Source organism: Balearica regulorum, chromosome 22 (assembly GCF_011004875.1).
Source record: "Balearica regulorum gibbericeps isolate bBalReg1 chromosome 22, bBalReg1.pri, whole genome shotgun sequence".
NCBI classification, from domain to species: Eukaryota; Metazoa; Chordata; class Aves; order Gruiformes; family Gruidae; genus Balearica; species Balearica regulorum.
The window spans coordinates 7,497,416-7,522,535 of record NC_046205.1 but is presented as its reverse complement, the minus strand read 5'-3'; the positions used below and the strand labels follow the sequence as shown (position 1 = coordinate 7,522,535).

Below are 25,120 nucleotides of genomic sequence, written 5' to 3'. Positions count from 1 at the left end.
AAATGCACATGGTAACCTCTGTGTAAGGGGCTGTGCAGTGTGACCTGGTGCACTGCAGCTGAGTGCAGTGAAGGAAACCCCTTTCACGTGCTCGGCCATGAAAGGAAGAGTTCCTAAACAGATTCCTTCTACATAAAAAACAGTTGGGCCCAGCAGCTCTAGTTGAACGATTTATTAACCATTTATTATCCCTCCAGTGCTGAACAAGACAATTCAATCATCCTTGCCTTGAAACACCCACAGACAAAAAAAATCCCTTAAGTCAAGACATTAAATAGGATGTCCTTGCAACACACCTTGTTCCACCCTGGTGCTCAGGGAATATAGCCCACGTTTTCCTGTCTTTTGACATCCTCGTGTCAAAAAACAGCTTCCTAGGTCCAACCGAGCCAATTGGTCTGCCGCTGAGCCAGAAGCCCTCCCTTCAGCCGCAGGGGTTACCTGTGAACAGGTTCTCTTCCTCTGCTTCTCACTGCATTTCCTTCACAAACCAGCAACGCAGAGCGTGACTCCTAGGACAGTGAGCAGCATTCCTGCCGCAGCCCCTATAGAAATGAACAATATCATCTTGGGAACTTGCATAAGTCAACACTAGTCAGTCAGACTTTGTCATTGCTAAATAGATGATGCTCAGGTGTCACGGTGAATGGGATAGCATAAATTTCCAGACAGATATGACCTGGACCAGGCAAGTTCTGAGGGGGTCTGGATGTTTGGATTGCCTGCATACATTGGGCAAAGCATGTTTCTAAGAAAATGTTGCTGATGTTGTACGTCTGGCTAGCAAGAACTAGGCTTAAACAACAAAAAAACCACTTTAGTGTATTCCTACAGCTATTGTGCCAGGTCCTGGTGGTGTGAAGCTTTAAAGTTTCCTGCCATTTTTTGACTTTGAACGGGGTAATGTTATTGTGGGACGTAAGGGAAGGAAAAAAGGATGGGTGGTGACATTTGGAGGCTTACAGGGCATCCCTTTTCCATGGTGGGCGTATTATTTAGTCCTTCCCTTATGGTTAAATATCTAGTTAGGTAAAGGCTCAGGCCTGTAAACTTGTCCTGGTTAGCTTAGATAGTTCTATTTTCAAATTTACTAGCCCTTCCCGCTTACACATCCATTTCACTTCCTTTTCAGCTTCTGTAGCAAGAGCTACTACTTATCTAGTGTGGGTATTTGCTGTTTTTCAGAAGACCAGAGGGTAGCCCTCACTATTAGTCAGCAAACAGATGCAGGAGACAACGTGAGGAAATGTTTTAAGTGTAACTTACTTTTACCACCAATGTCCTCTCCCAGAATCTTCCCCGTTACCACCGTGACTATCAAAGCCAGGGAGTTACAGAGTGGTACTGCCAGGGACAGATCTGAAATTGAAAAACAGTTTAAAATGGATAATCTTGTACAAATTGTAAGACACTTGTTTTATTGATTATTAAAAGACAGCTGCTTGAAATTTGCTGGGTCACCAGACTAACTGATAACATTGCTCCTCCCAAAATTCTGATCAACCCCCTCCGTGAAAGCAATGAGAACTAACCTGCAGACGCCAAGGTGAGATAGAAGAGGAGAGATCCACCTTGATTGAGCAGAAATGGCACCATGTACTGCAGGAAGAACACAGACCTCTCAGTGGCTGCTTGCAAACCCACCGTGTACCCCCAGTGAGCGGGCAGTGAAGGAGCCCACACCTGCTCACCCTGTGCCGTGTTTGGCAGCGGAATCGCATTTCCGCTGCCAGTCACAAGCTACTCAATGTCTCAGTCCCCAGTCTGCAGAAGGCAGATTATTTCATGCAACATATGAGGGCTAATGACCTGCTGTCTACAAAAGCAGTCTCAATTCTACATGGGAAGAGCAGTGCTCTAGGCAATTAAATGAAATATTACTGAGGATAAAGATTCTGATGATATATGGAATATTTAACAGTTTAAATAAAAGTATCAAGTCCAGAAGTAAAGAAGTAGGAACGACCCCAAAGGCAGTTTGCCACCCAGTTACCTCCCTGGCCCAGGAGCCCAGACAGGGTCGCACCTTGTAGTTGAGGCCCAGGAAGCGGATCTCGGCCAGCAGCTGCTGCAGGCGGCCCTGACACTGCACCTCCTCCAGCCCCGCCGCGCCTGTCCGCAGGAACGGCCCGGTGCTGCCCCACAGCACGGCCACCAGCATCAGCGCCACTGCTTCTCCTGCGGCACAGCCTCAGCTCAGTGGCCTGATGGTCCCAGGGGAAGACCAGCCTGGTCTGCCATCACTGCCCCCAGCCTGCACCGGGTCAGCCTGGCCTCATCTCCCCGCACGGGGCCTGTCCTGGTCCGCCGCTATCCCCCATCAGGGACAGCCTTCGCCAGCCCAGCTCACTGCTGTCTCCCATGGTGAGGGACTCCACTCCGGGCCTGCTGCCGCCCGGCCTGCAGCCGCACTCCCTCAAGGAAAGCACCTCAGCCAGCCGAGCCCATGGCCACATTCCCCTCCCAGGGAAGGTCCCCCCGCAGGCCCAGCCTGTGGCCATGTTTCCTCTTCAGGGAAGGCCTCACAGCTGACCAAACCCACGGCCACATCCCCCCTCAGAGAAGGCCCCACACGGGTCCAGGCCGTGGTCTTGTTCCACCCTCAGGGAAGACCTCCCGGGGCCCTGCCTGCCGCCACACCCCCCCTCAGGGGAGGCCCCACAGGGCTCCGGCCGGTTGCTATTTCCCTTCCCAAGGAAAGTCCCCGCTCAGAGCAGACCCTTCCCCGCCCGGTAACGATCTCCCTCTCAGCCCCGGAAACTCACCCACGGGCGCCATAGCGACGGTGACGTATTTCCGCCCCCCGCGCACCCTCTGACCCGGAAGCGATCGCGAGGCTCTCTCGCCTCAGCGTTGCCGCCATGGTGAGAACGGGGCCGGGACCGGGACCGGGACCGGGCTGAGGGTAGTGACCGGTGGTCGGGCGGTGAAGAGCCCCCGGGACGAGGCTCCTGGGCCGCGGGGGAGGGCGGGGGGCGGCAGTCTGCCGCCCCCCGCCCTCCCCCGCGGCCCAGGAGCCTCGTCCCGGGGGCCAAGGCCTCGCCTGAGGTATTAAATGGCGTCTCCCCCCTCGCAGAAGCCCATCCTGCTACAGGGCCATGAGCGCTCCATCACGCAGATCAAGTACAACCGGGAGGGAGACCTGCTTTTCACCGTAGCTAAGGATCCCGTGAGTTCGATGTCCTTTCTCCCCCATCCTGCCCCCAAACCGACCCCACCGCGATAATTGATCATCAGTCCCGTTAATTAATCCGTGTGGTAAGAGGGGTGCTCGGTTGTTTTCTTTTCCCAGATTGTCAACGTTTGGTATTCAGTGAATGGAGAGAGGCTCGGCACCTACAATGGCCACACGGGAGCTGTCTGGTGCGTGGATGCAGACTGTATCCTTTGATCACACAAACCAGTTTGTCCATCCCACATGTTTTCTTTACAGTGATTCACTTGAGCTGATCCCTCTCAGCTGATGCACTCTTTCCTCTTGAAGAGGAGCATGGGGGCGATACAGTGTGTTTAACTCTTCTGCTGTCTTTCCCTTATTCCTCCTTTTGGGTATTTTTCTTCCTGGGCTGTTGTTTGGAATAACGTCCGCTCCTGTTTGTGCGTCATTGCTTTTGCTGTGGTGGCCCTGGGAGCTTGGGGAAGGTGTCCGAGTTGCACAAGGTCTTCCATCTCCAATGTGGGCAGCAGTTAGTGGAGATGGAAACATGCAAAGATCATGTTAATGCAAGAGCTGGAACCTTTTTCTTTAATATTTCAAAAGGAAAGTTGTGGGTTTTGTAACGGGAGCACTTGGACTCTGGGACTGGAGTTATTGTCTAATCTCTGTGTAATTTTTAATCTTGTATCCAAGTATTCTCTGAGGATTTAGACAGTAGCTTTTTGGGGCTGAGCACACACTGGTATTCCCTAACTGGTGACCTAGGGGACACACGACATGTGCTCACCGGCTCTGCGGATAACAGCTGTCGGCTCTGGGACTGTGAAACAGGTAAGATAAGGCTCTTCTCTTCCCTCCTAGCTGTGTTTGAGTCACAGCTCTGTCCTGCTGCGAAGCCTGCTAAGTTTGGAGTGTGCGGTGGCAGCGCAACGTGCTTGTTCGCCCCTCTGAAAGAGCTCTGAATGTGCCTGGTTTCTAGTGAATATTTAGTGAATTTACTCGCTTTACAAATCTGGGGTTAGTGCTTGCAGGTCACCGAACCTGCTTGTCAGCTATGCCCGATGCTGTCATCCTCCCTCTGGCCCTGCCATTTGGCTGCTTGTTGTCAGTAACCTTGCAGCGAAAGACCCGCTGCAGTGACTGACGGTTTCTGCTCTGTGTTCAGGAAAGCAGCTTGCTCTGGTGAAGACCAGCTCAGCGGTGAGGACATGCGGCTTTGACTTTGGAGGAAACATCATCATGTTTTCCACAGACAAGCAGATGGGATATCAGTGTTTTGTGAGCTTCTTTGACCTCCGGGACCCCAGCCAGATTGGTGAGGAATCCGGGCTAGTGCATGCACCAGGGAATAAGGGGAAGCGTTGATCACTGGAGCCGGTGCCACTGTGTCTGTCTTTCTGTCTCCTTCCTTCCTGCAGAGAACAACGAGCCTTACATGAAAATCCCCTGCAGTGATTCTAAAATCACAAGTGCTGTGTGGGGCCCTCTGGGAGAGTTCATCATCGCAGGACATGAGAGCGGAGAGCTGAACCAGTTCAGTGCCAAGGTCAGTCTGATAAGGAACAGCATCTCCCTCGGGCAGCAGTGCCTGGGGGAGGATATCACAGCATTCCTGTTGTGGTCATGGGACAGAATATGGGCTTTTTGGCTCAAACCAGCAGCCTCATGGAAGGATAGTTAAAATATGCGGCTCCCTTGAGCAAGGCTGATGTACCAATGTCTGCCCCGCTGCTGACAGCGACATCTAAATTGTTTTTAATGGAGAAGTCGCGTGGGTGCTCACTTCACTTGCCAGCGTGCTGAAACTGCCTTCTTTACCCTTCAGTCAGGGGAGCAGCTTTCAAACATCAAGGAGCACACCAAGCAAATCAACGATATTCAGACCTCCAGGGACATGACCATGTTCATCACCGCCTCCAAGGACAACACGGCCAAGGTGAGGCTTCTCCTCAGAAACGCAGTGGACGCTGGGTATTATCTCAGAGCCATGGCTATCACAGAGGTTTGCTCCTTAGGAAGTTAAGTGTAAAGTTAAAGCTTAGTGGGAAAGTTCAATGAGAAAAAGGAGATGCCACCACATTAAATTAAGAGCCAGGCATTGGAAACAATATTGCCAAAATGAAGGCTGCAGTTGCTACCTCCAGGAGATGACAGAGGTGCGATTTACCTTAGGCCAGTATTTTGGGATTCTGGGGAAATGTTTTTGGGAATTGGGTGCCCACGAGCAACTGTAGAGCTAACATCTGCCCAGCAGCCAGATTTGTGCGAGTTAATCGGGCTGCCAGCCCTTTTGCAGAATAACTCTCTCCCTTTTGCCTCCTAGCTATTTGATTGCACATCACTTGAGCATTTGAAGACGTTCCGGACGGAGCGACCGGTGAACTCTGCTGCACTCTCCCCCATTTTTGATCACGTAAGAATGAGCTTGCTCATTGTAACGGTCTTTCTGTGACTCCTGCGTTGTCCCATGTAGCTGGAAGGCAGAGTGTTGCCAGTCCAGCTAAAAAAACATGGCTGAGGGATGGGTCTGGGGAGCTTTACTGCGGTCTGGTGCAGGGAACAAGGCTTTGTGTCCTCTGATCTTCAAACAAGTGTGTCTGGGAGGCGGAAACTTCCCTGGGGCTGGAGTCAGGCTTGCTCCTGAGTTCGTGGGATCCACTGGGTTGTGGGAAGCTTCCCCAAGGCTCGGTTCCCTCCTCTCGGGGCTGCCGCCAAGCGTGCTGTAAGCAGCCCTGAAGCGTTGTGGCTTCTCTCCTTTGCAGGTCGTGCTTGGTGGTGGGCAAGAGGCCATGGATGTGACCACGACCTCCACCAGGATTGGCAAATTTGAGGCAAGGTTGGTCCTCTTCCTCTGGCAGGGTCAAGTCCTCACCTGGAAGACTCCTGAGAGCCCAGGGCTGCTGCTCCTTGAGCATCTCGCTCCTGGCAGTGTTGGAGGAGTCACTAAACTTGCAGAGCTTTTTTTGAGGAAACCCTTATTGTATCCCTAACCAGACTCCTGACTTCTTTTGATAATTTAAATCTTGATTCTCCCAGGTTCTTCCACTTGGCTTTTGAAGAAGAGTTTGGCAGAGTGAAGGGTCACTTCGGTCCGATAAATAGCGTTGCTTTTCACCCCGACGGGAAGAGGTGAGGATCTCTGTGGGTCTTGCAGCGTGTCCCAGTTAAGCCTAGCCCACTTGCGGGTTAGGATCTGGCTGGGCTCACAGGAGCCCTGCAGTGGGAACGGAGCCAGCACCTTCCTTAAAGAAAGGCTGGCCGGGGGGCTCGCACGTCCTATTGCACATTTTGGCTGCGTCACTGATACTTTTTCTGTCCTGTGACTTCTTTCTTAGTTTTTGGAGGGGGTTGTGAGAACAAACTCCACTACTAGTGTAAACCTAGACTCCTGACACCATCAGTGACTTTATCTTGTCTTTCTTCCCGTACAGTTACAGCAGCGGGGGTGAGGATGGCTACGTTCGCATCCATTACTTCGATCCCCAGTACTTCGAGTTTGAATTTGAAGCTTAAAGGAGGACTTCCTCCCTCTCCTCTTCCCTTTCCTTTTCCAATTTGTTGGCTCCCGTGCAGAACTGTTGTAAGGCCTGAAGTTAATCTGCTCCGCAGGAGGCAGCGAGAAGCAGTTAGCAGCAAACTCAGGGCTGGCTGCGTGAAGGTGGGGAACTAGAAACCCAACGGGCTGAAAAGACAGGACTGGATTTCACAGGAGGTGGTGAAGGCGAGGAAGGGAGTTGGGTTGGCTGCCTGCCTGCCCCTGGGGATGCTAGCTTCCTGCTGGGCATATTTATACATCAGGGGAGGAAAAAAATCATCAGGAAATAAATAGAAATCTTTTATAAACACAAGGTAAAGCACCTCTGTCGGTTTGTTTTGGTCTGGAACAAAATGAACCTGAGCACTTTGCTTTCCTGGCTCGGGTGGCAGTGCCTTGCTCCCCACCCGTGGGGCTCTTACTTTTACTCTGTCCGCCCCAGGTGAATTCTTTCCCCGGGAGGACCTCCAGCTATGGTTTGGGTCCAGCCCTGATGTGTGAACAGGCTGGAAGTGCAGCAGCCAGTCATTGTTTTCCAGACGACACACACGCGCCCAGTTCTGGTGCTTTGTTTATTTGCTGGGCTGACCCTGAGCCAATTTTTCTCATGGAACAGTTATTTCCTGCACTAGTGGGCTTGTGTTGCAAAGCCTCATCCTTCCAGCCCTCCTGCCCTGTGTCTGGCTGGCTGGAGGGGTGGTTTGTATCTCTTTCCTTCCTCGAAACTGGGTTCAAGGGCAGATTTCCCGGGCTGCCTCCCAGCTCAGAGCGACTGACGCAACACTTAAGCTGCAGCCAGCGTGCCCTTTGTGGGGAGGGTGTTGCGGGTTTGTTTTTTGCTGTGCTGACGGTGCCGGGCAGGGGCTGCGGGCCAGGCACGCCGTGGTGGGAGCTGCCAGAGGCCGATGCTGTTGGGCACATCGACCTCCCGGTGCCTCCTGCCCCTCTGCTCCAGGTACGAGCGCTGCTGAAATCCCACGGGGAAGGAGCCCCGCTTGCAAAGCAAGTGCGGAAAGCAGGCCTGGGCTGCGAGAGAGACCGCTTTACTGAAACAAGCTCAGTCTGCAGAGCCCAGAGGCTGTGAAAGGGGGAGTCCGCACCCCCCCTCCATCTCCGAGCTGTCCTCCATGCCCCGCGGGGCGCGTGCCCCGCACGGCGCTTCCCACGGGAAGCTGCAGTGTCACCTTGGTCCGGCAGCCTGTGGGGACCGAATCGCCGTTCACCTTTTGTTCTCTGTCCGGGCAGCGGGGTCGGAGAGGGAGCGGCTCGGCCTGTTCCCCGCGCTCTCCCTGACGGGGGGGTCGTTGCCCTCTACTAACCGCTGGATCTCTGCCCAGGCCTCGTCCAGGTACTGGGATGAACGGATCCATCGGAAGAACAAACCTAGGAGAGAAGGGGGCTGTGCGTTACTTCAGCCGTGCCGTAGCCCTGTCAAGAGAAGGAAAAGCAGAGCAGCTTTCCCTCACCCAGCCCAGATCAGAGCTAAAGCTGGGTTTTGCGAGCACTGGACCCAGCTTACCCTGCCAGAGCTGGATGCTCTGGGGTTCGACAGAGGGCCAGATGACCAGGGCGTTGTGAGAGTAGAGAGGGTTCAGGTACTTCTTCTTCTCCCCAGGCTGGTTCAGCCAGGCCCAGAGGGAGTGTGTTTTCTCCTTCACTTTACACAGGCACCTACGGGAGAGGTGAGACACATTTTAGTCCCTGCTGGGGTTCGTGGGGTCAAGTTTGAGCCAAGCTGTGACCGGGAGGGTTTTGCTGTGCCCCATCCGTGAAGGCAGGGTCAGCCCCCGGCCACCGCAGGGTCTGCCCCAAGGGCACAGCGGTGACCACGGCATTGCTGCGAAGGGACACGGCTGTCCGCACCTCCCGCCACGCTCACCTCTCTTTCTCGTTGTTGCAGAGGAAGGTGCCGTAGGCAGAGGCGTAGGCGTTGTCGAAGAGGGTGAGGAGGAGGTGCTCGCTGAACTCCAGGGAGAAGGGGAACTGGCGGCTCAGCTGCCACACGCAGTCGAGGAAGAGGAGGAAAAGCGGCGCCTCCTGCTTCAGCCGGGCGTGGGAGTAGGCAGAGCGGGCGCAGCGGAGGTGGAAGGGATGGCCGGCCTGCGGGACCCCCCCGAGGGGGATAACAGGGGTGAAGGGGAGCTGGGGGTGCCCAGCGGGGCTCGGGTCCTCAGCCCCCTCAGGACCGCTGCTCTCACCTCAATCCACTCCCGCTCCAGCAGCCCCTGGAAGCCCACCAGCGTGCGGCAGGACGGGTCCAGGATCACCTGGGCCAGCGCCGTCACCATCAGCGTCGTGTCTGTCCCCTCCGTCCCGTGCACCAGCACACTGGCCTCCTCCCTACGGGCAAGCGCGGGCGGTCGGGGCGATGCCAGCGAGAGCTTGGCAAGGGGGGAGAGTGGGGCCCTGGGAGCAGCAGAGCCCCCTTACCTGTCCATGCACTGTGCGGCCAGGCAGGCCGTGCTCAGGGCTGCCTTGACGTGGCTCAGCCAGCGGCAGCTCTCCAGCCGGCTCAGCCACCGGTCCATGTTGATCGAGGTGTCGTTGCAGGCTTCCACCAGCTTAATGAAGCTCTCCTGCAGCGGGCGGCCTCTGGGAGGGGAGGAAAGTGGTGCCAGGGGCTTGGCAAGGTGTTTTTTTTTGCGGGGGGGAGGGGGTTGGAGTCCCCATGCCATTGGCATAGCAGCCTGATCACCCATGTCATGAAAGCGCCAGGCCTCAGCACAGCCCCTCACCTCTCCAGGGGCCGGTGCAGCCTCCTCCACTGTGGGTAGGAGGACTTGGGCTCTGTGCCCCCTCCTGTCATCCGAGCCTGCTTTGCTGCCTGCGCCGACCGCGTGTCAATGATAAAGCCCCGTTCCCCCTCGTCCAGGACCGTCCCCAGCAGCTTCTCGTCCTCACGACAGCGCTTTCGGTTGGGGCCCGTCAGCGGCTGGCTGCTGCGGAGCATCGCCTGTGGGGTGAGGGATGGTGGGCGGCTGGGGGGCACCGGGGGAACCCCACAGGACTTCAAGCCGCCTTCACCCAAGGGGATGAGGGGCAGGACGGGGTGATGGACTCACAGTGCCGTTCTTGGGGTGGTAATAGCTGAGGACGGGGAATCGCCCGCCCTGACGGAAACGGGCAGCCTTCCGCAAGGTGTCATCGTCCACCGCTGCCGGCACGATGACGGCGGGAGGGTACGTGGGGCAGGTGGTGAAATCCTTGTTGACGTCGGTCAGCCGCCACTGGTTTGTCTGGGGGAGAGGCGGGGTGGGGGGGCTGCCTCGGGTGCCTCCCTGGCAGCGTGAGCCCCCCCGCGGGCAGCCCAGCATGGGTGGGGGGAGTCGTTTCCCAGCTCAGCCGGGTGTCTCCCCTCCAGGCTCACCTGCGAGGCGATCTGTTGGAAGTACTGCTCGAGGGGGAAAAGGTGCCATCCTTCCTCGAGCTTCAGGCTCTGGGGTCTGTAGAAGAACGGGTACATCATCATCACGGAGTCCACCGAGGAGAGGGCCTGGAGCGGAAGCAAAGGTGGAGCTGGTCACGGGCGGGGAGCACGGAGGTGGCTGGGAACGTCCCCACCGTGTCCCCAGGGCAGCCTCTGCAAACCCCATCTCCGTTCCCCGCTCCTGGCCGTGTCCCAGCTGCAAGCGAGGGCTGGGCAGGCAGGTGCTGGCACCACCGGCCCCGTGGGCACCTTGTGCCAGCACCAGCCGGGAGCTGAGTATTTACCCACGTTAATGACAGACCGAGAGCAAACACTGCGGGCAGCGGCTTTCTCCTGCCAACCCTTTGCAGCCCGGCACGGCTTGGGCCAGGCTCTCCAGCCGCCCGGGAGCTCACCTCGATGGAGCTGGCGATGTTGAGACACTCCTCCATGCCTGGGATCTCCAGCTGCAGCACCTTCAGGTCTTTGCACCGGAGCGTGATGGTGCCGGAGGAGCCGGCGAGCCTGAGGGGGGCAGGAGGGGGTCAGGGCTGGCTGTAGGTCCGTGCACACAGACAGACAGACACGCAGACAGACACGCGACAGCGGGAGGGCTGTGCGGGTGCCGAACCGCTGGCTCTCATCCGGCACCGGTGGCACGCCCGTCTGAAGCCAGGACTTCCACCATCTCCCTGCCCGGGGCCCGGTGGGCACCACGGTGGTTAGCACAAAGCTGGGTTAGCAGAGCCGAGAGAGTGTTAAAAGCCAAACCTGGTGTCTTGCGGGGAGCCGTTAGTCCAGGGGGGCTGGTACCAGCCTAAATTCTGCACTCTGAGGCACGGAGGAGAAGAGGAGGTCAACGCCTGCTGCCGCGAGCATCCCCCGGCGTGGGCCATGGGGAAGAGGAGGGATGGGGCTCTGTGGGCAGCGCCGTGGAGCGGCCGTGCTCTGCCACGGGCACCGGGAGAGCAGCGGGGAATCTCCTCCAGCTAAGGCAGGGGTGACACCGCTAGAAGGGAGCTCGGGGCCCACCACGGGGAGAGACCCACCTCTTCTCCACGGCATCCACATTGCGGATGAGCAGCCAGAGCTCCACGGTGCCGGGCTGGGCGTCCCCCCCGGGGCAGGAGGAGAGGAGCAGGTGGTGGCTGGTGATGCACAGGGTGCCCTTCACTGCCGGCAGCCCCACGCACGACAGCAGCACGCTCTCCACCGTCGCCGTCTTGATCAGCTCGGAGAACTCCATGGCGGTGCCGGTGGCCACCGAGCCCCAGCGTAGCCTGCCTCCGCCAAGCCCAAGGGCCTGCCGCCAGCGGCTGCTGCTGCGGGGCTGGAGGAAGAAAGGGGAAATCCTGCAGCTGCACGGCCCAGCCTGGAAACCCCCTCTTCCCTCTGCGTCACGCAGGGCCCTATAGCCTCACCCCCCCGCTTCGTGTTTACATTGTCATCTATAGCATATGGAGCTTCCTCGCTGCAGAATGCAGGCCAGCGTGACTTATTTCCTGCTCTGGCAACGCTGTCGTTGCAGATGGGGAAACTGAGGCACAGCGCAGAGGGGGCTGAGCTGGCTCCGGGCTCCCTGGCAGCGCCCAGGCTGCGAGCCGGGTACCCCGTGCCTGGTGCTGCCTGCGCTGCGGGGGGCAGAGGGGCAATTTGGTGGCTGGTGAAAGTGCAACCGCTGCCTTGCGGGGAGCAGCTGGGGGTCCTTCCCTGCCTGCGGCGGGGGCTGGACGGTGCTGCATCGAGCGGTGCCAGACCCCCGGGCACCAGCCTGACCGCGGCTCCCACGGGCTCTGCCTGCACCCACAGCCACCCCGGGCCCGGGGATGCGGGAGAACCTGCTGCCAAGTGCCCCGGGTGAGGAGGAGGAGGGTGAGCGGCTGGCAGCACTGCCTGCCCCGGCCACCCCTGTGCTTACCTGCTCGGGCTCGGCGGCAAGAGGGGACCTCGGGGTGCGAGTGGGGACCTCGGGGTGCAAGCAGGGGACAGAGGGGTGCAAGCGGGGGACAGAGGGGTGCAAGCAGGGGACCTCAGAGTGCAAAGAGGGAACTGTTGGGCATAAGCAGGGGATGTCAGCGTGCAAGCAGCGATCTCAGGGTGCAAGCAGGGGAGCTCGGGGTGCAAGCAGGGATCTCAGGGTGCAAGCGGGAGACCTTGGGGTGCAAGCAGCGATCTCAGGGTGCAAGCAGGGAGCTCGGGGTGCAAGCAGGGACGCGGGCGATGCCCCGCACAGCCCTGTCATGCCGGCGGGGACGGCGGCTCGGCGCTGGGCTCCGCGCCCGGCGGATGTCGGGTTTAAGGTGGCCCGGCCCCGGTGCGGCTCCGGCAGACGGACAGCGGGTCCGGGGCCGCCGGGACGGGCGCTCCACTCCTCGGGGCGGGGGACGCGGGAGGGTCCGGGGGCTCCCGGGGGGCTCCCCGTGGGGGGCGAGAGCGAGGGGACACGCAGGGGGCCGTGGGAAGGGACACGCGAGGGGACGCGGGGCATCGCGGCGCAGCACGGGCGCTGCCCGCAGGGTCTGTGGGGACCACTCCGGGGGGGCTGGAGGGGACGGGGGGGGCATCCCCGGGGCAGGCGGTGCCCGTGGGGTGCAGGAGAAACCCGTAACCCACCGCCGCTGCTCCCGGACCCAGCGCTGGCACCGCCGGAGGGGGGGGGGGGGGACACGGGGGGGGGGGCAGCGGCCGGATCCTGACCCGGTTCCACCTTAACGGCCCGTCCGGGATGCGGGTCCCCAGCTGCCCCCCGGCTCCTCGCCCCGTCCCCCCCCGGTTTCGTTTTCCTTCCCGGGGCTCTTCTGCCCGCCCCCCCCCCCCCCCGGGCCGGGTGCGGGAGGGCGGCGGCGCCCGGAGATAAATCATCCCCGCTCCGCCTTGCCAGGACGTCCCGGTGAAGGCTTCCTCCGGGGGAACAGGGAGTCTCCTCCCAACTGGAGACAATAATGCTAAAAAGGAAAAGAAAAGGAAAGGAAAAAAAAAACCAAACCCAAAAAAAACCCCAAACCCACCACCGAGCAAACCCAACCCCCTCCTTCGCACTTCTCTGGCTAAAGAGTTCCTGCCCGTTGGAATTGTCCTTTATTGTCCCGGAGGTGAATAAACAGCCAGGACTCGGGTGCAGCTGTGGGGAGTGGGTGGGTGTCTGTGGTTAGGGTGCTCTTTGCCCTGAGGGTGTAGCGGCTCTCCTTGCACAGGGGTTTTGAGAGGAGAGGGGTCACCCAAGGGTTTTGGGGGGCTCTGGTGGGTGCCACCATGCCCTTTGGCCAGCTGAAGTTCAAGGAGCTGGGTGAGGAGGAGCCCACCTGGGAGGAAGAGAGCCTGGACAGCGTGAAGGCGCTGACGGCCAAGCTGAAGCTGCAGACGCGGAGACCCTCCTACCTGGAGTGGGAAGCCCGGGTGCGGGGGCAGCCCTGGCACAGCCGGACCCCTGGGGAGGCGCGGAGGGCAGAGCAGGGCCCTGGGCACCCTGAGGATGAGCGGGATGGTGGCATCTGTGGCTTTGCCACCATGGAATCAGCTCTGGAGTGGCTCAGGACGGAGCTGGTGAGTAGCTGCTGGTGGGATGGGGGGCATGAGGGGTGGGCAAGGGCTGAGCCCCGAGGCAGGGACGGGGCCACAGGGCAGCTCTGTGCAGAGGGAACGCTTGCAGCCTGACCTCACGCAGCGGTGACGGTGTGTGCCGGGGCCAGGGCGCTCCAGCTGCAGCGTGGTGCTTTTGCTCCTTTGCCCAGCGTGGCCGGTGAATGTGGATTTTTGCGCGGGTGGCTCTGCAGTGCTGCAGCTCTGCCCGTGTCCCCTGCACGGTGCCAGCGGTTACAGCTCTGTCAGGGTCTGCACTTGTCACCCCTTCCTGCCTGCTCTGCTGACGGCACGGCTGTGGCGGACTTCATAGGTGTGGCACAGCCGCAGTGGCTTTCATGGGGTGGCACAGGCAGCAACAGCCACGCGGGTACAAACCCACGGACATCTGAGCTGGCTCCGGGCTGTGACCCCAGCACAGACCCTGTGCCGACCCCGGGACTGTGTGCGAGGGCTCTGCGCTGATCCCAGGGCCACGTGTGCACGTGGTCCCCGGTGGGTTTGTGCCCTGGCCAAGCCCCAGCCCTGCTGCCCCCCAGCATCGCCGGTGCGTGGGCAGCTGACCCCACGGCCGGTCCCACTCTGGTCCTGACGCCCGTCTCCCCGTGCAGCGGGAGATGCAGGCTGCGGACCAGCGCCTGGCACAGCAGCTGATGCGCCTGCGGGCGCAGCTGCACCGGCTGAAGGTGGAGCAGGCCTGCCACCAGCACAAGGAGATGCTGGACGATGCTACCTTCGGCCTCGAGGGCTGTGAGGAAGACTCCGACCTGCTCTGCAACATCCCGCCCAAGGCTGCCTTCCTGCTCTCCATGCCGCTGAAGCACATTGGCGTCACCCGCATGAACATCAACTCCCGACGGTTCTCCCTCTGCTGAGCACGGTGGGACCCCCACGCACCGCTCAGCTCCAAGCCCGGATGGGAGCCTCGTGGCCACCCATGGGTGCATCCGGACCTGGTGGGGCTTGCAGATGCCTCCCAAAGTGCCTGGGGGACTGCGGAGCTGCTGCCGGGGCTGAGCTCCCTCGGGGCAGGCAGTGCTGAGCCGTGGTGCTGCCAGCCCGGCCCCGGGGCAATGCCGTGCCCAGTGGCATGGGAAATGCCACCATCCCGATCGGGCACAGGGTGTTTTGGGGCACCCAGTGCCTTGTCCCTAAGGATGGTGGGGTCAACTACAGTGGAAAATGTGGGGAGCAGCCCTTTGTAGAGGAATAAAAGGAGGAGAAGGTGAGAGCTGATGTTTTTTCCTTTTGTTGCATGCACCCGGGCACCTGCCTGTGCCTCCAGATGTGGCATCTCTGCTTCAGGACCTCGTTGCCAGCCTCTCCCCGGGTGCCCCTGGCAGCGGGTGGGTGTTCGGGCTGTGCCATTGCAGGAAATGCTTGTCACCAAACCATCTGTGAATCGAGGGGTTGTTTTTGAGGCTTGAGGCTGGGAGGTGGTGGGGGCCGTGCTCAGCGTTTGGCAGCCCCTGTGCCCCTGTCCTGCCCCATCTCCTGACTCCCTGCGGTGCTGCGCCGAGCGCAGGAGGGACCCCGGGGGTCCCCGGGGCTGGCAATGCTGCCCTCACCAGAGGGGTTTGCTTTTGACTTTTTCCTTTCCTCCATTAACAGCAAACCCTTTACAAAAGAAGTTGCTGCTTGGGGATGCGACTTTCACAGATCGCCTCTTGCAGGCGGTGCCAGGGAAGCAGTGAGGTGACCCAGAGATAATTTGGGGGGGGGCTGCTTCTCCTTCCCGGGGTAGCAGCATGACCCAGGGAGAACCCGATGTGCACCCCGAGGCTGAGACGCCCCAGGGCCTGGCAGCGCTCCCCACCACCCCTTGCCCGGAGCAGCGGGGGCATTGGCGAGCACAATGGGAGCAGGGCTGCGTGGCTGTCCCTGGGACATGTCCCTGCCAGGGTGGATGCTGTGTCTGATGCTACCACCACAGCGTCCCCCCCAGCTGCTGCAGCCCGCCCCGACGCAGCTGGGCTTCCTGCCCGTGCCTCCGCTGAGCAGCCGGCAGGTATCTGCGGCTTCGTGTTTGATCGCAAAAGCCAAGACAATAGTGTTGTGGTTGCTCTGCTCTGAGCTGTCTCTATAAACACAGGGCTGGCAGCCTGGCTGGGGCAGAACGTGTCACCTCGGCTTTAGCCACTGTCACCGTGGCTCTCAGGGTGCTGGGGTCTGGGGTGGTCTGGTGGTGACGGCCAAACGGGGGGCTGCCGGGTGTAGGATGAGTCCCGCAACCTCTGTAGGGTCTGACGGGGTCAGGGGTGGTCACCGAGCATTGGAGAGGGGACAGCACAGGGGACCGGGGAGCTCAGCTAGCCTGGGCAGTGGGTGACAAACCCCTGTCCGTCGCTGGCCCCTCGCAGCGTGTCTCCCAGCCCGTGGGACCCGCTCTCCCACCGCTGAGGGGCTCAGCATCCCCTCGCCCACCCAGTCCCTGGGGATTGGTGGCCAGTGGCACCCAGAACAGAGGCCCTCCATGCTGGGGATGGCAGGAAGCCATCAGGGTTTGTCACTAGCTCTTGTGGTTGTGCGCAAGCTGTGAACCAGCTCCTCTAGAGTTTGCTCATGAGGCAGGAAGCCAGGGCAGGCGGAGAGCAAGAGTGAGCGGCGGCAGCGGGGAGCGCACACCCGCGTGCGGGGGGCTTGTCTCTGCTCCCCAGAGGGTCGCCGCGCTCCTGCCAGGGATGGGGAGGATGTGAGCGGGGACAGCACCTCCACTCCTCTGCTGGGCCATGGGAGTCTGAGAGCGGCTGGTCCTCGCCTCGCTGCCGACAGGTAACGGGGACCTGGGGGGCGAGAGGGTTTGCACCCTCCAGATGGGAGCTGGGGACCACCTGGGTGCCCGCAGAGGATGGGGGTCCCACGGCACTCTCCGAGGTTGCCCCTCAGAGGGATGGAAATGGGGGTTCAGGTTCGTCGCTGCGGGGGAACGTGAGCGCTGGTGCGCGGGCGAGGGATGGGGGGAGCAGGGCTGTGCTCCCCATTCCTTTGTGGCCTCCCAGTCGGGAGCGAAAGCCGTTGCCCCGGTGCCCTCTGCCCACCTGGGGGGCCAGCCCGGGATGGGAGCACTGGCCCCCTCACAGGGCTCTCCCGAGCCTCCATTTCCAGGGCAAAGCAGGAATTTTGTCCCTGGGGCCAGGCTCTCACCTGCCCGGCTGTGGGCGAGAGCAGCTTAGGGTCAGGCAGCAGTTTAGTGCTGGTCCACGGGGGTCCGCTGCCCACTTTGGGGGGTTCAGGCACTGAGATACGCCTGTTTGCCATGCTGTCTCAGTCCAAACACCTCCCCGCTGCAATGGCAGCTTTGGGGCCGTGGCACTTTGCGTCTCTGCGAGGCTCTGCCAGCGCGGGGGCTGACCGTACGGGTGGGTCACAGCTGGCTCGGGGACGTCCAGGACACCCCGGTGAGGCGTGAAGAGCATCGGGGACAGGGTCAGCCCAGCCTTCATCCCTCCCCATGCCCGCCTACTCTTGTGAACACACCAACTGGACCTGACCAAAGAAGCGTGGGCAGAAGGGCCGGCATGGGGCAGCTCCTCCAGCAAGAGCCAGGGGGGTCCAGACACGCTCTCGAGCAAAGCCGGGGAGAGGCACACGCACGGCTGTGCAAGGACACGCGTAGACACCTCTCCGGGGACACGGCAAGGCACGGGGTAGAGGCGCCCACACATCCCTCCCAGGCAGCCTTCGCACAAGAAATTCGGTTGCACAGATGCAGTCACAAAACCCGACTTCAAACACCCCGTTTCACCGGCATGGCCCTCGCACAGTGCAGGTGAAACGGCTGCTTGGTGGAAATTACGCTGTGGCTTGAGTACATAAGAAGAAAAGGCACAATAGCAGCACCTCCCTCCCCACCCCGGCTTCATGCAGGAAGGAAAAAACACCTCCTGGCACCGCTCGCCTTTGGTAAAGGCGTTTGAAGGGCTGCGGCAGCTCTGGGAGAGCGGGGGTTTCTCCTCCGCGGGGGCCAGGGTTGTGCTCGGGGCTGGGAATGGGCTTTGCTGCTGCCCGGGCATCGCCGGGGCCTCGCCTGCTCCTCCTGCCTGCATCCGGGCAGCGCAGCGTGGCCGAGCCCGTTCTTGGGTGCCAAAGTGTGTTCCCAAGTAAGTGTCGCTGGAAGCTGAAGGCTGGATGCTAAAAACCAGGGTCCCCAAAGCAGCATTGCACAGCATGGGGGGGTGTTGCTTGTCTGCCCTCTCCTCGCCAAAATTGCCCGTTACCTGCTCCTGTCGGCCGCCGTGGCACTGGGCACCCCAGGGCAGCACTGTGGGAACGACCCCTGTGTCCCTGCCATGGATGTGCTGAGCTGTCCCCGAGGGAGGGGGCTGCTGGTCTGCAGGACCAGCCCTGGCAGCACAGGCTGGGGGGTTCTGGCTGGCAGCAGGCTCCGATGGCTGGGGCTGGCGGCACCCTGGGGACCCCGCACCCTCCCTGGGCACCCCCTGCGAGGCTCTTCCCTGTGTCCCCAGCTACCTATGTGGGTGCCCACTCAAACGAACCCCCGCTGCCGTGCCCTCCCCAGCGTCACGGTGAGGTGGATTTAAGTGAGTGCTTGTGAAAACAGAGTGGTGCAATGGCTCCCGGGTAGGAAACCCAGGAGAAAACGGTGCCAGCAGCGCCAGCGGCCAGCGTCTCCCAGCAAAGCAGCTCCCAGGGCTCAGCCAGCCCACCGGGGACCGGTCTTGCCGCAGGGCACGGCAGGGCTGGGGACCCTCACAGCTGCACCACCTCGCTGCCAGATAAGAGCTCCCGCTCGGCATTTGTGAAAGCGGCCGCTGATTTTGGGTGCCAGGGCAGAGACACCTGGGCTGGCTGTCGGCAGCACGGGGCTCCCAGCCCTGCCGTTGGCACCCGGCGCCTGTGGAAACCGCACTGGGGCCCCCAAAGAACCCCCAAAGCTGCTGGGCAGAGCCTGGAAAAGAGGGTTTGGGAGCGAGGTCTCAGTGGAAACAAATCCTGGTGGTGTAGGCGATTCTGTGGAAGGGCCATGGCCACCATTTCCACATGACACACTGACGGGGCTCCCGGCTCCGTGTCACGCTCGGCTTTCACAGGAAGACGAGAGCTGCCTGGGTGGTTTTCAGAGCCCACGCAACGCTCGTGGCATCGCTGCCAGGCTGCCCCAGTGCCCACGCCACGGTGCTGGGGACCCTGGGGCACAGCCCTGCACCGGCTTGGTGTCGCCATGGCCAGGGCTGATGGTTGAGATTGGGGGGTCCTTGATGTTTTGGGGGCTACTGCCGAAGATGAGAGGACCCTGAGCAGGGATGGGGGTTTAAAGCGCATCCCTGATGTAAGAGAAACAGGAGCACAGCAACGGGGCCGAAGGCACAGCGAGGAGGGAGGCTATCGAGAGCCCCACGGGAGAAGGAAATCGGAGGCGATGCAGTGTGGGTGGGTGAGCGCTTGTATCCGCCTCTGACCCCAAGGAGCTGCTTTTAGGGCCGAGGGTCCGGTCCAGCCAAACCTCATAAAACCTGTGTCACAGGGCCATGCAAGGACGTATTAATTGCTAATGGGATATTAATGATTAGATTGTTATCTAGATGGAGAATGCAGGGATCAGCCCAAGGGCCGCAGGCTGGGAAGGAGCTGGCAAAGGAGGCAACGCCAGGCTGTGCCGGTGGGAAACGGGAGCCTCAGGCTGGGCACTAATTGCTTTCAGTGTTTTTAATTAACAAAGCCAGAACAAAATGAGGACAGAATATGGCTGGTGACAGTAAGTCAGGGGATGCCCCTGACTTCAGCAGAGGACCTGGGGACTGTGCTGGACGGGCCATGCGATGTGGGCAGGCAGAGGGACGGATGGGGATGTGCTGGAGTGGGAGGAGAGACAAGGCTGGGGCTGGGGGTGCGAAGGCTTCCCTCACCGCCTCTCGTCCCCCTGCAGCCACCATGGGCTGCTGTTGCAGCTCGGACTATGACGAGGACTGGATCGAGAACATCGACATTTGTGAGCACTGCAATTACCCCATCGAGCCCAACAGCAAGCGCCAGGTGAGGAGGGGGCGAGTGGACCCCCTGTCCCGGTGGCCAAATGCCTCTGGAGGTGGCCGTGGCACGGCCAAACCCTGGGAAGGTGAGGGCTCACGGGGCTCCTCGTCCCCTTGCAGAGGCTGATCCGCAACGGCTCCGAGGTGCAAGACCCCCTGGTGTCCTACGAGGCCACATCTCCGCCGTGCTCCCCCCTGCAAGGTAAGGGCCAGCCGTGGCAGGGGGTGGCTGTGGACACCCCCCCAGTTGGTCACGGCCACCCTGCCCCTCCGCTTGTCCTCCCAGATAAGCTGGTGGTGGCCTTGTACAACTACGAGCCCAAGCACGATGGGGACCTGGGGCTGCGGAAGGGCGAGAAGCTCCGCATCCTGGAAGAGTAAGTGAGCGCCGACGGCGTCCCAGCACCAGCGCCGGCATGACCCTGCGGCTCCCCAGCTGGCATCCTGGTGCTGCCGGGGGGGGCCCGTGCAGGGTCCTGGTAGCCAGAGAGGGTCTCACCTTGCTGTGTGCTCGCAGGAGCGGGGAGTGGTGGAAGGCGCAGTCGCTCACCACCGGCCAGGAGGGTTTGATCCCCTACAACTTCGTGGCCACGGTGAACAGCCTGGAGCCTGAGCCGTGAGTAGGGGTTGAGAAGGAGCCGTGCTCCGGCAGGAGCTGTGCTGGCAAGGGGAAAGGTGCCAGGAGTATCCCTGAAGTGCTCATGGGTGAAGGTGGCCTGACACCCCCCCCCAGCCCTAACCCTGCTCCATGTGCCCAGGTGGTTCTTCAAAAGCATCAGCCGCAAGGATGCGGAGCGGCAGCTCCTGGCGTCGGGCAACACACACGGCTCCTTCCTCATCCGGGAGAGCGAGACCTCCAAAGGTACCGTCCCGTGGGTCCTGCCGGCATGTCTGCTGTGGGCACTGGGAAAGTGCTGGGGAGCACAGGAGGAGTGTTGGGGTCCCTCACCCACATGGTCCCACGTCTCCCAGGCTCCTACTCACTGTCAGTGAGGGACTTCGACCAGAACCAGGGCGAGATGGTGAAGCACTACAAGATCCGCAACATGGATAATGGCGGGTACTACATCTCCCCCCGCGTCACCTTCAGCAGCTTGCATGAGCTGGTGGAGTATTACACACGTACGTGTCGTCCAGGGGCTGGTCCTGCCTGCAGGCAGGGGACGGGATGGGGATGGGAATGGGAATGGGATGGGGATGGATGGGATCGAAATGGGGACGGGATGGGATGGGATGAGCAGGACACACTGCCCCAGTGTCATTAGCTTGTGCTGGGTGTCCTGTGCCCTCTGCCTGCATTTGATGCTGCCTCTGCCTGCCCCTGCGCCACAGGCAGCTCCGACGGGCTGTGCACCCGCCTCGGCAAGCCCTGCCGGACCCAGAAGCCGCAGAAGCCATGGTGGCAGGATGAGTGGGAGGTGCCGCGGGAGTCGCTGAAGCTGGTGGAGAAGCTGGGAGCAGGGCAGTTTGGAGAGGTCTGGATGGGTGAGTCAGGGTGAAACTGGAGCGCTTCCTCCTGGATGAGGGGTGTGGGCAGTATCAGCTGGGCCCTGTGGCATCCTTGGCCCGGGGATCTCGTGTGGAGCAGCCAGCACAGCCCCAAACGTGGGACCTTGGCTTTTTACAAGGCTCCTGGATGAAGGGAGAAAACCAGCAGCTAGAGCAGCCCAGGGACAGCTCTGGTTTACCCAGAGCAGCCCGAGCTTCACCCCTCTCCCATCCCTGGCCACCCGGACCCCCGCACCGCTGCCAGCATGGGTGTGCTGGTGCAGGCGTGCACGCACGGGGGCTGCACCATGTCCTCATCCAGCTGGGCTCCGCTCGCCATGAGAGCAGCTGCCAGCTTTGGCATGGGGCCCGCGAGCACCGTGCGTGGCCCCGCATGGGAAACGGCCCTTGTTGTGGCTGTCGCTGCCAGGCTGGGAGCAGCCGGGGGCTCGGAGGCAGCGCCGGGCATTGAGCGTCCTGCGACCCAGCCACAGAAGCACCTCCTGCTCCCCAGGTGCCGTAGTGCGGAAGGCTCGGGGCTGCCCCGCTCCCCTCCATCCTGCCTCACAGCCCCAGAGCAGGGTCCCTGCCTTTGCTCCCATGGGCGCTGGCCATCCCCCAAAGTCCCCTCCGGGTACCAGGCAGGAGCCAGGCAGGAGCATCGCTGCCCAGCTCTCCCAGCTGCCCCACCTGTTCAAAGCCCAGCAACCAAAAGCTTCCTTTGCTTCTGGTGGCTGAAAGCCACATGTAAAAATATCTGCCTGGTGGGTGAAAATGTGGTTACAGATTTTTGCCCAGGAGGTGGCCAGCACAGAGCTGGGATTGTCTCCAAAAGTCCTCTGGCCCTGCTGCAACAGTCCTCCAGGGCACAAGGGTCCTCTGCCCATCTTCAGCCAGCCTTTGCAATGCCCAACATCTCTCGCTCGTGCCGTCTCGGGTTGGGATGCTCTAGATCCACAGAGTAGCCCCCACACCAGCCTCCCTGGCCAGCACCGCTATTGCCACGCATCCCCCAGCCGTGCCCGCTGATGGGGTCCCTCTACCCCGTCACGCTCTGCCCCATCTCTCCGCAGGTTTCTACAATGGTCACACCAAGGTGGCCATCAAAAACCTGAAGCAGGGCAGCATGTCACCCAGCGCCTTCCTGGCAGAGGCCAACCTCATGAAGAACCTGCAGCACCCGCGGCTGGTGCGGCTCTACGCCGTGGTGACGAAGGAACCCATCTACATCATCACGGAGTACATGGAGAAGGGTGAGGGCACCGGAGTGCTGCTCACTGTAGGTGGGGGGCTGGGGGCTCTGAAGAGCCATGGTCCCTTCAGCTCTTGGCCGTTCCCATCCAGCGGTCAGTGCTGGCTTTTGTTTATTGAGCTGCTTTTAGCATCCTTTGCCTCTCTGCTCTCTGCCTTTTCCATCACGGCTCTCCCACTGGCTGGGAGCTCAGGGGTCAGCCCTGGCAAGGGGAAAAGGACCTTGCAGGCAGGGTGGTTTCCTGCCCAGCCACTCCTGCCTGCTTTCCGGGGGCTGTGAGATGCCCAGCCCCACATTCGGTGTTGTGCTGGGGGCCCGTGCCCCAGTGAACCCATTGCTGCAACACCCAGCCCCAACAGGCAGCATGGGCAGGGGAGGCAGCGCCTGCCTGCCGCTGAGACCTGCTGCCTTCATTGCAGGCAGCCTCGTGGACTTCCTCAAGACCTCGGAAGGAGTCAAGCTCACCATCAACAAACTGCTGGACATGGCCGCGCAGGTGAGGGGGGACGGAGTCGCGGGGCTGCTGGTGGGGAGGAATCTGCCGGGGCTGCCCTGCTCGGGCTGGCGGCTATTAATTGCAATTACTCGGAACTGCAGATCGCCGAAGGCATGGCTTTCATCGAGGCCAAGAACTACATCCACCGCGACCTGCGGGCTGCCAACATCCTCGTGTCAGACACCCTGTGCTGCAAAATCGCCGACTTCGGGCTGGCCCGCCTCATCGAGGACAACGAGTACACGGCTCGCGAGGGTGCGTCCCCCGTTGCCTCGGCCCCTCACGCGCCCCCACCGAGCCCTGCTCTTGGGGTGCACACAGCTTCGGGCCACAAGAGGAGGAAACCCCCACCCACCCCCGGGCTCTTGCGGGGGTCCCACGGGAGCTGCAGGATGGTGCGCAGCCCCCCAGAGAGGGGAGCAGCCGGAGGGGGGCTGCGGGACCCCATATACCCTCCTGACTCTGCTTTTGGTGGGGTGACAGCCCTATCTGGTGGCTACTGCAGGAACAGACATGCTGGCCGGCTGCAGGGGTGCCAGCCCATGCCCGGGGGCTCTGAGCTAGCCAAGTGCGGGGGGGCAGAGGGGACCTGGCTGGCACCAAAGCCAGCTGGTCCCCGGGCGTACAGCAGGCACAGAGAGTGACTCGGGGTTGTCACATCAGGTTAAACAGAGAGGCATGTTTCCAGCTCAGCCGTAAAGTTTTCTTTTCTCCTCTCCTGCTGTTTTTCAGGGGCTAAATTCCCCATTAAGTGGACGGCACCAGAAGCTATTAATTATGGGACTTTCACAATCAAGTCTGATGTCTGGTCGTTTGGCATCCTGCTCACAGAGATCGTCACCTACGGCCGGATCCCGTATCCAGGTCAGGATTTCCCAGCAGCCGCGCGGCAGAAGGGCTCGCACACGCACGCAAGCGCACACCCACGAGTGTGTGCATGCACTCCCGCACGCACACACGCTCCCAGCCGCCCCATCTGGCTCCCTTCCCTGCCAACCCGCAGTGGTTTCGACCGCTTCCCGAAGCACATGGCCAGCCACGGCCCGAAAGCCACCGGGGCTTTCAGAGGCAGTAGAGGGCGAAGGAAGCTTCCCCGTGGGATTTGCAAATGTAGGGTGCTGCTTGGGACACGGGGGTGACTCAGATTCAGTATTGTGTGCGTTGTCCTCGCAGGGATGACCAACCCCGAGGTGATACAGAACCTGGAGCGCGGTTACCGCATGCCGCAGCCGGACAACTGCCCGCAGGAGCTGTACGAACTGATGATGCAGTGCTGGAAGGAGCAGCCTGAGGAACGTCCCACCTTCGACTACATGAAGAGTGTCCTGGAGGACTTCTTCACCGCCACCGAGGGCCAGTACCAGCAGCAGCCATGAGGACCCCAGCAGCGGCTGGGACACCCTCGCGTTGGGGTGTCCGGGGGTGCTCCCCCCGCACCGGGTCCCCGCAGACTCCATACACGTCGCCCCAGGGTCATTGACAAGCACTGCCTGGACCTCAGCAGTAAAGATTTGAAGCGCTTCAACTCTTTGGAGCAGCGGATTTCACCCCCCTGGAAGGCGATGGACGGCCAAAGCTGACAAGTGACTCCAAAGAGTGGAGGGTGGGTGCGTGGGGGCCCCGTGGGTGCCCACCACAGTCCCTGCGCTTGCCTGGGTGCAAATCCAGGCTCCAGCCCCAGACGGGGCCACACCAGCCCTCACCCCTCTGGCTGGGCCTCGCCTCCTCCTTCGCCCCGGTGATGGCCGATACCCCCCCCGCAAGCGATGGCTGCCCCGACCCTTGGCCGTGGGACGCTCTTTCTTCCCCCATGGGGTTTGCAGAACTTGTCCCGTAACCGCCGTCGCATCTTGGGGAAATAAAGGCCTTTGCACCGGCGGTGGCTTGCAGGGCCTCGCTGCGGCCCTGGGGAGGCCAGGCCGCCATGGGGCAAGTGGGGTGATGCCCTGAGGGGATGGAGCCCACTCACACCAACCCCACGCCGGGGTGCTGCTGGGGGCCCGAGGCCCCTCTCACGCTGTGTGAGACCCCCACGGTCCCGCTCCCGCTGACCCCGGGTGGGACAAGACGAGGCCTGGGCAGTGGTGGAGGCCACAACCGTGACCCCACTCCCCCCCGCCCCGCGATGGTTCAGCCCCACCTGGCACTTCCCCTCACCCACCCACCCCCCCCCGCGAATGGTTCCGCCCCACCCACCTGGACCCTCTCCCCGTTTGC

The 25,120-nt window shown here is 61.2% G+C and overlaps 5 protein-coding genes across 9 annotated transcripts; 3 read left to right on the top strand and 2 right to left on the bottom strand.

Annotated features, from left to right (window-relative positions):
- Window positions 1–157: 157 nt before the first annotated feature.
- On the bottom strand, window positions 158–2,793 carry TMEM234 (transmembrane protein 234). The gene is made up of 5 exons (XM_075773792.1): window positions 2,766–2,793; window positions 2,027–2,178; window positions 1,533–1,599; window positions 1,267–1,359; window positions 158–545 (listed from the first exon to the last, which is right to left on the bottom strand). Exons 1-5 carry the CDS (start codon window positions 2,776–2,778, stop codon window positions 484–486), a joined length of 387 nt encoding a protein of 128 aa, XP_075629907.1. The 5' UTR covers window positions 2,779–2,793; the 3' UTR covers window positions 158–483.
- On the top strand, window positions 2,722–7,005 carry EIF3I (eukaryotic translation initiation factor 3 subunit I). The gene is made up of 11 exons (XM_075773787.1): window positions 2,722–2,864; window positions 3,077–3,169; window positions 3,293–3,380; window positions 3,923–3,988; window positions 4,323–4,472; window positions 4,576–4,703; window positions 4,983–5,093; window positions 5,481–5,570; window positions 5,920–5,993; window positions 6,194–6,286; window positions 6,589–7,005. Exons 1-11 carry the CDS (start codon window positions 2,862–2,864, stop codon window positions 6,668–6,670), a joined length of 978 nt encoding a protein of 325 aa, XP_075629902.1. The 5' UTR covers window positions 2,722–2,861; the 3' UTR covers window positions 6,671–7,005.
- Window positions 7,006–7,202: 197 nt separating this feature from the next.
- Window positions 7,203–12,389, bottom strand: LOC142604789 (myotubularin-related protein 9-like). Of its 4 annotated transcripts, XM_075773775.1 has the most exons (14): window positions 12,252–12,389; window positions 12,017–12,210; window positions 11,148–11,428; window positions 10,870–10,929; window positions 10,515–10,623; window positions 10,060–10,185; window positions 9,755–9,928; window positions 9,428–9,645; window positions 9,123–9,284; window positions 8,891–9,032; window positions 8,572–8,792; window positions 8,212–8,363; window positions 8,012–8,075; window positions 7,203–7,890 (listed from the first exon to the last, which is right to left on the bottom strand). In XM_075773775.1, the coding sequence occupies exons 3-14, from the start codon at window positions 11,342–11,344 to the stop codon at window positions 7,218–7,220; spliced, it is 2,298 nt and encodes a 765-aa protein (XP_075629890.1). In that variant the 5' UTR covers window positions 11,345–11,428; window positions 12,017–12,210; window positions 12,252–12,389; the 3' UTR covers window positions 7,203–7,217. The 4 variants fall into 4 exon arrangements, with proteins under 4 accessions (XP_075629890.1, XP_075629891.1, XP_075629892.1 ...); XM_075773776.1 differs by lacking the exon at window positions 10,870–10,929 and having other exon boundaries at window positions 12,017–12,372; XM_075773777.1 differs by having other exon boundaries at window positions 7,720–8,075; window positions 12,017–12,353.
- Window positions 12,390–13,161: 772 nt separating this feature from the next.
- FAM167B (family with sequence similarity 167 member B) lies at window positions 13,162–14,900 on the top strand. Its single transcript, XM_075773788.1, has 2 exons — window positions 13,162–13,641; window positions 14,289–14,900. The coding sequence occupies exons 1-2, from the start codon at window positions 13,351–13,353 to the stop codon at window positions 14,550–14,552; spliced, it is 555 nt and encodes a 184-aa protein (XP_075629903.1). The 5' UTR covers window positions 13,162–13,350; the 3' UTR covers window positions 14,553–14,900.
- A 1,351-nt stretch (window positions 14,901–16,251) lies between these two features.
- On the top strand, window positions 16,252–25,057 carry LCK (LCK proto-oncogene, Src family tyrosine kinase). 2 transcript variants are annotated; one of them, XM_075773780.1, is made up of 13 exons: window positions 16,252–16,449; window positions 19,565–19,671; window positions 19,788–19,869; window positions 19,954–20,044; window positions 20,185–20,283; window positions 20,426–20,529; window positions 20,640–20,789; window positions 21,000–21,152; window positions 22,229–22,408; window positions 22,827–22,903; window positions 23,005–23,158; window positions 23,636–23,767; window positions 24,077–25,056. In XM_075773780.1, exons 2-13 carry the CDS (start codon window positions 19,570–19,572, stop codon window positions 24,277–24,279), a joined length of 1,527 nt encoding a protein of 508 aa, XP_075629895.1. In that variant the 5' UTR covers window positions 16,252–16,449; window positions 19,565–19,569; the 3' UTR covers window positions 24,280–25,056. The 2 variants fall into 2 exon arrangements, with proteins under 2 accessions (XP_075629895.1, XP_075629894.1); XM_075773779.1 differs by having other exon boundaries at window positions 19,788–20,044; window positions 24,077–25,057.
- Window positions 25,058–25,120: the final 63 nt, after the last annotated feature.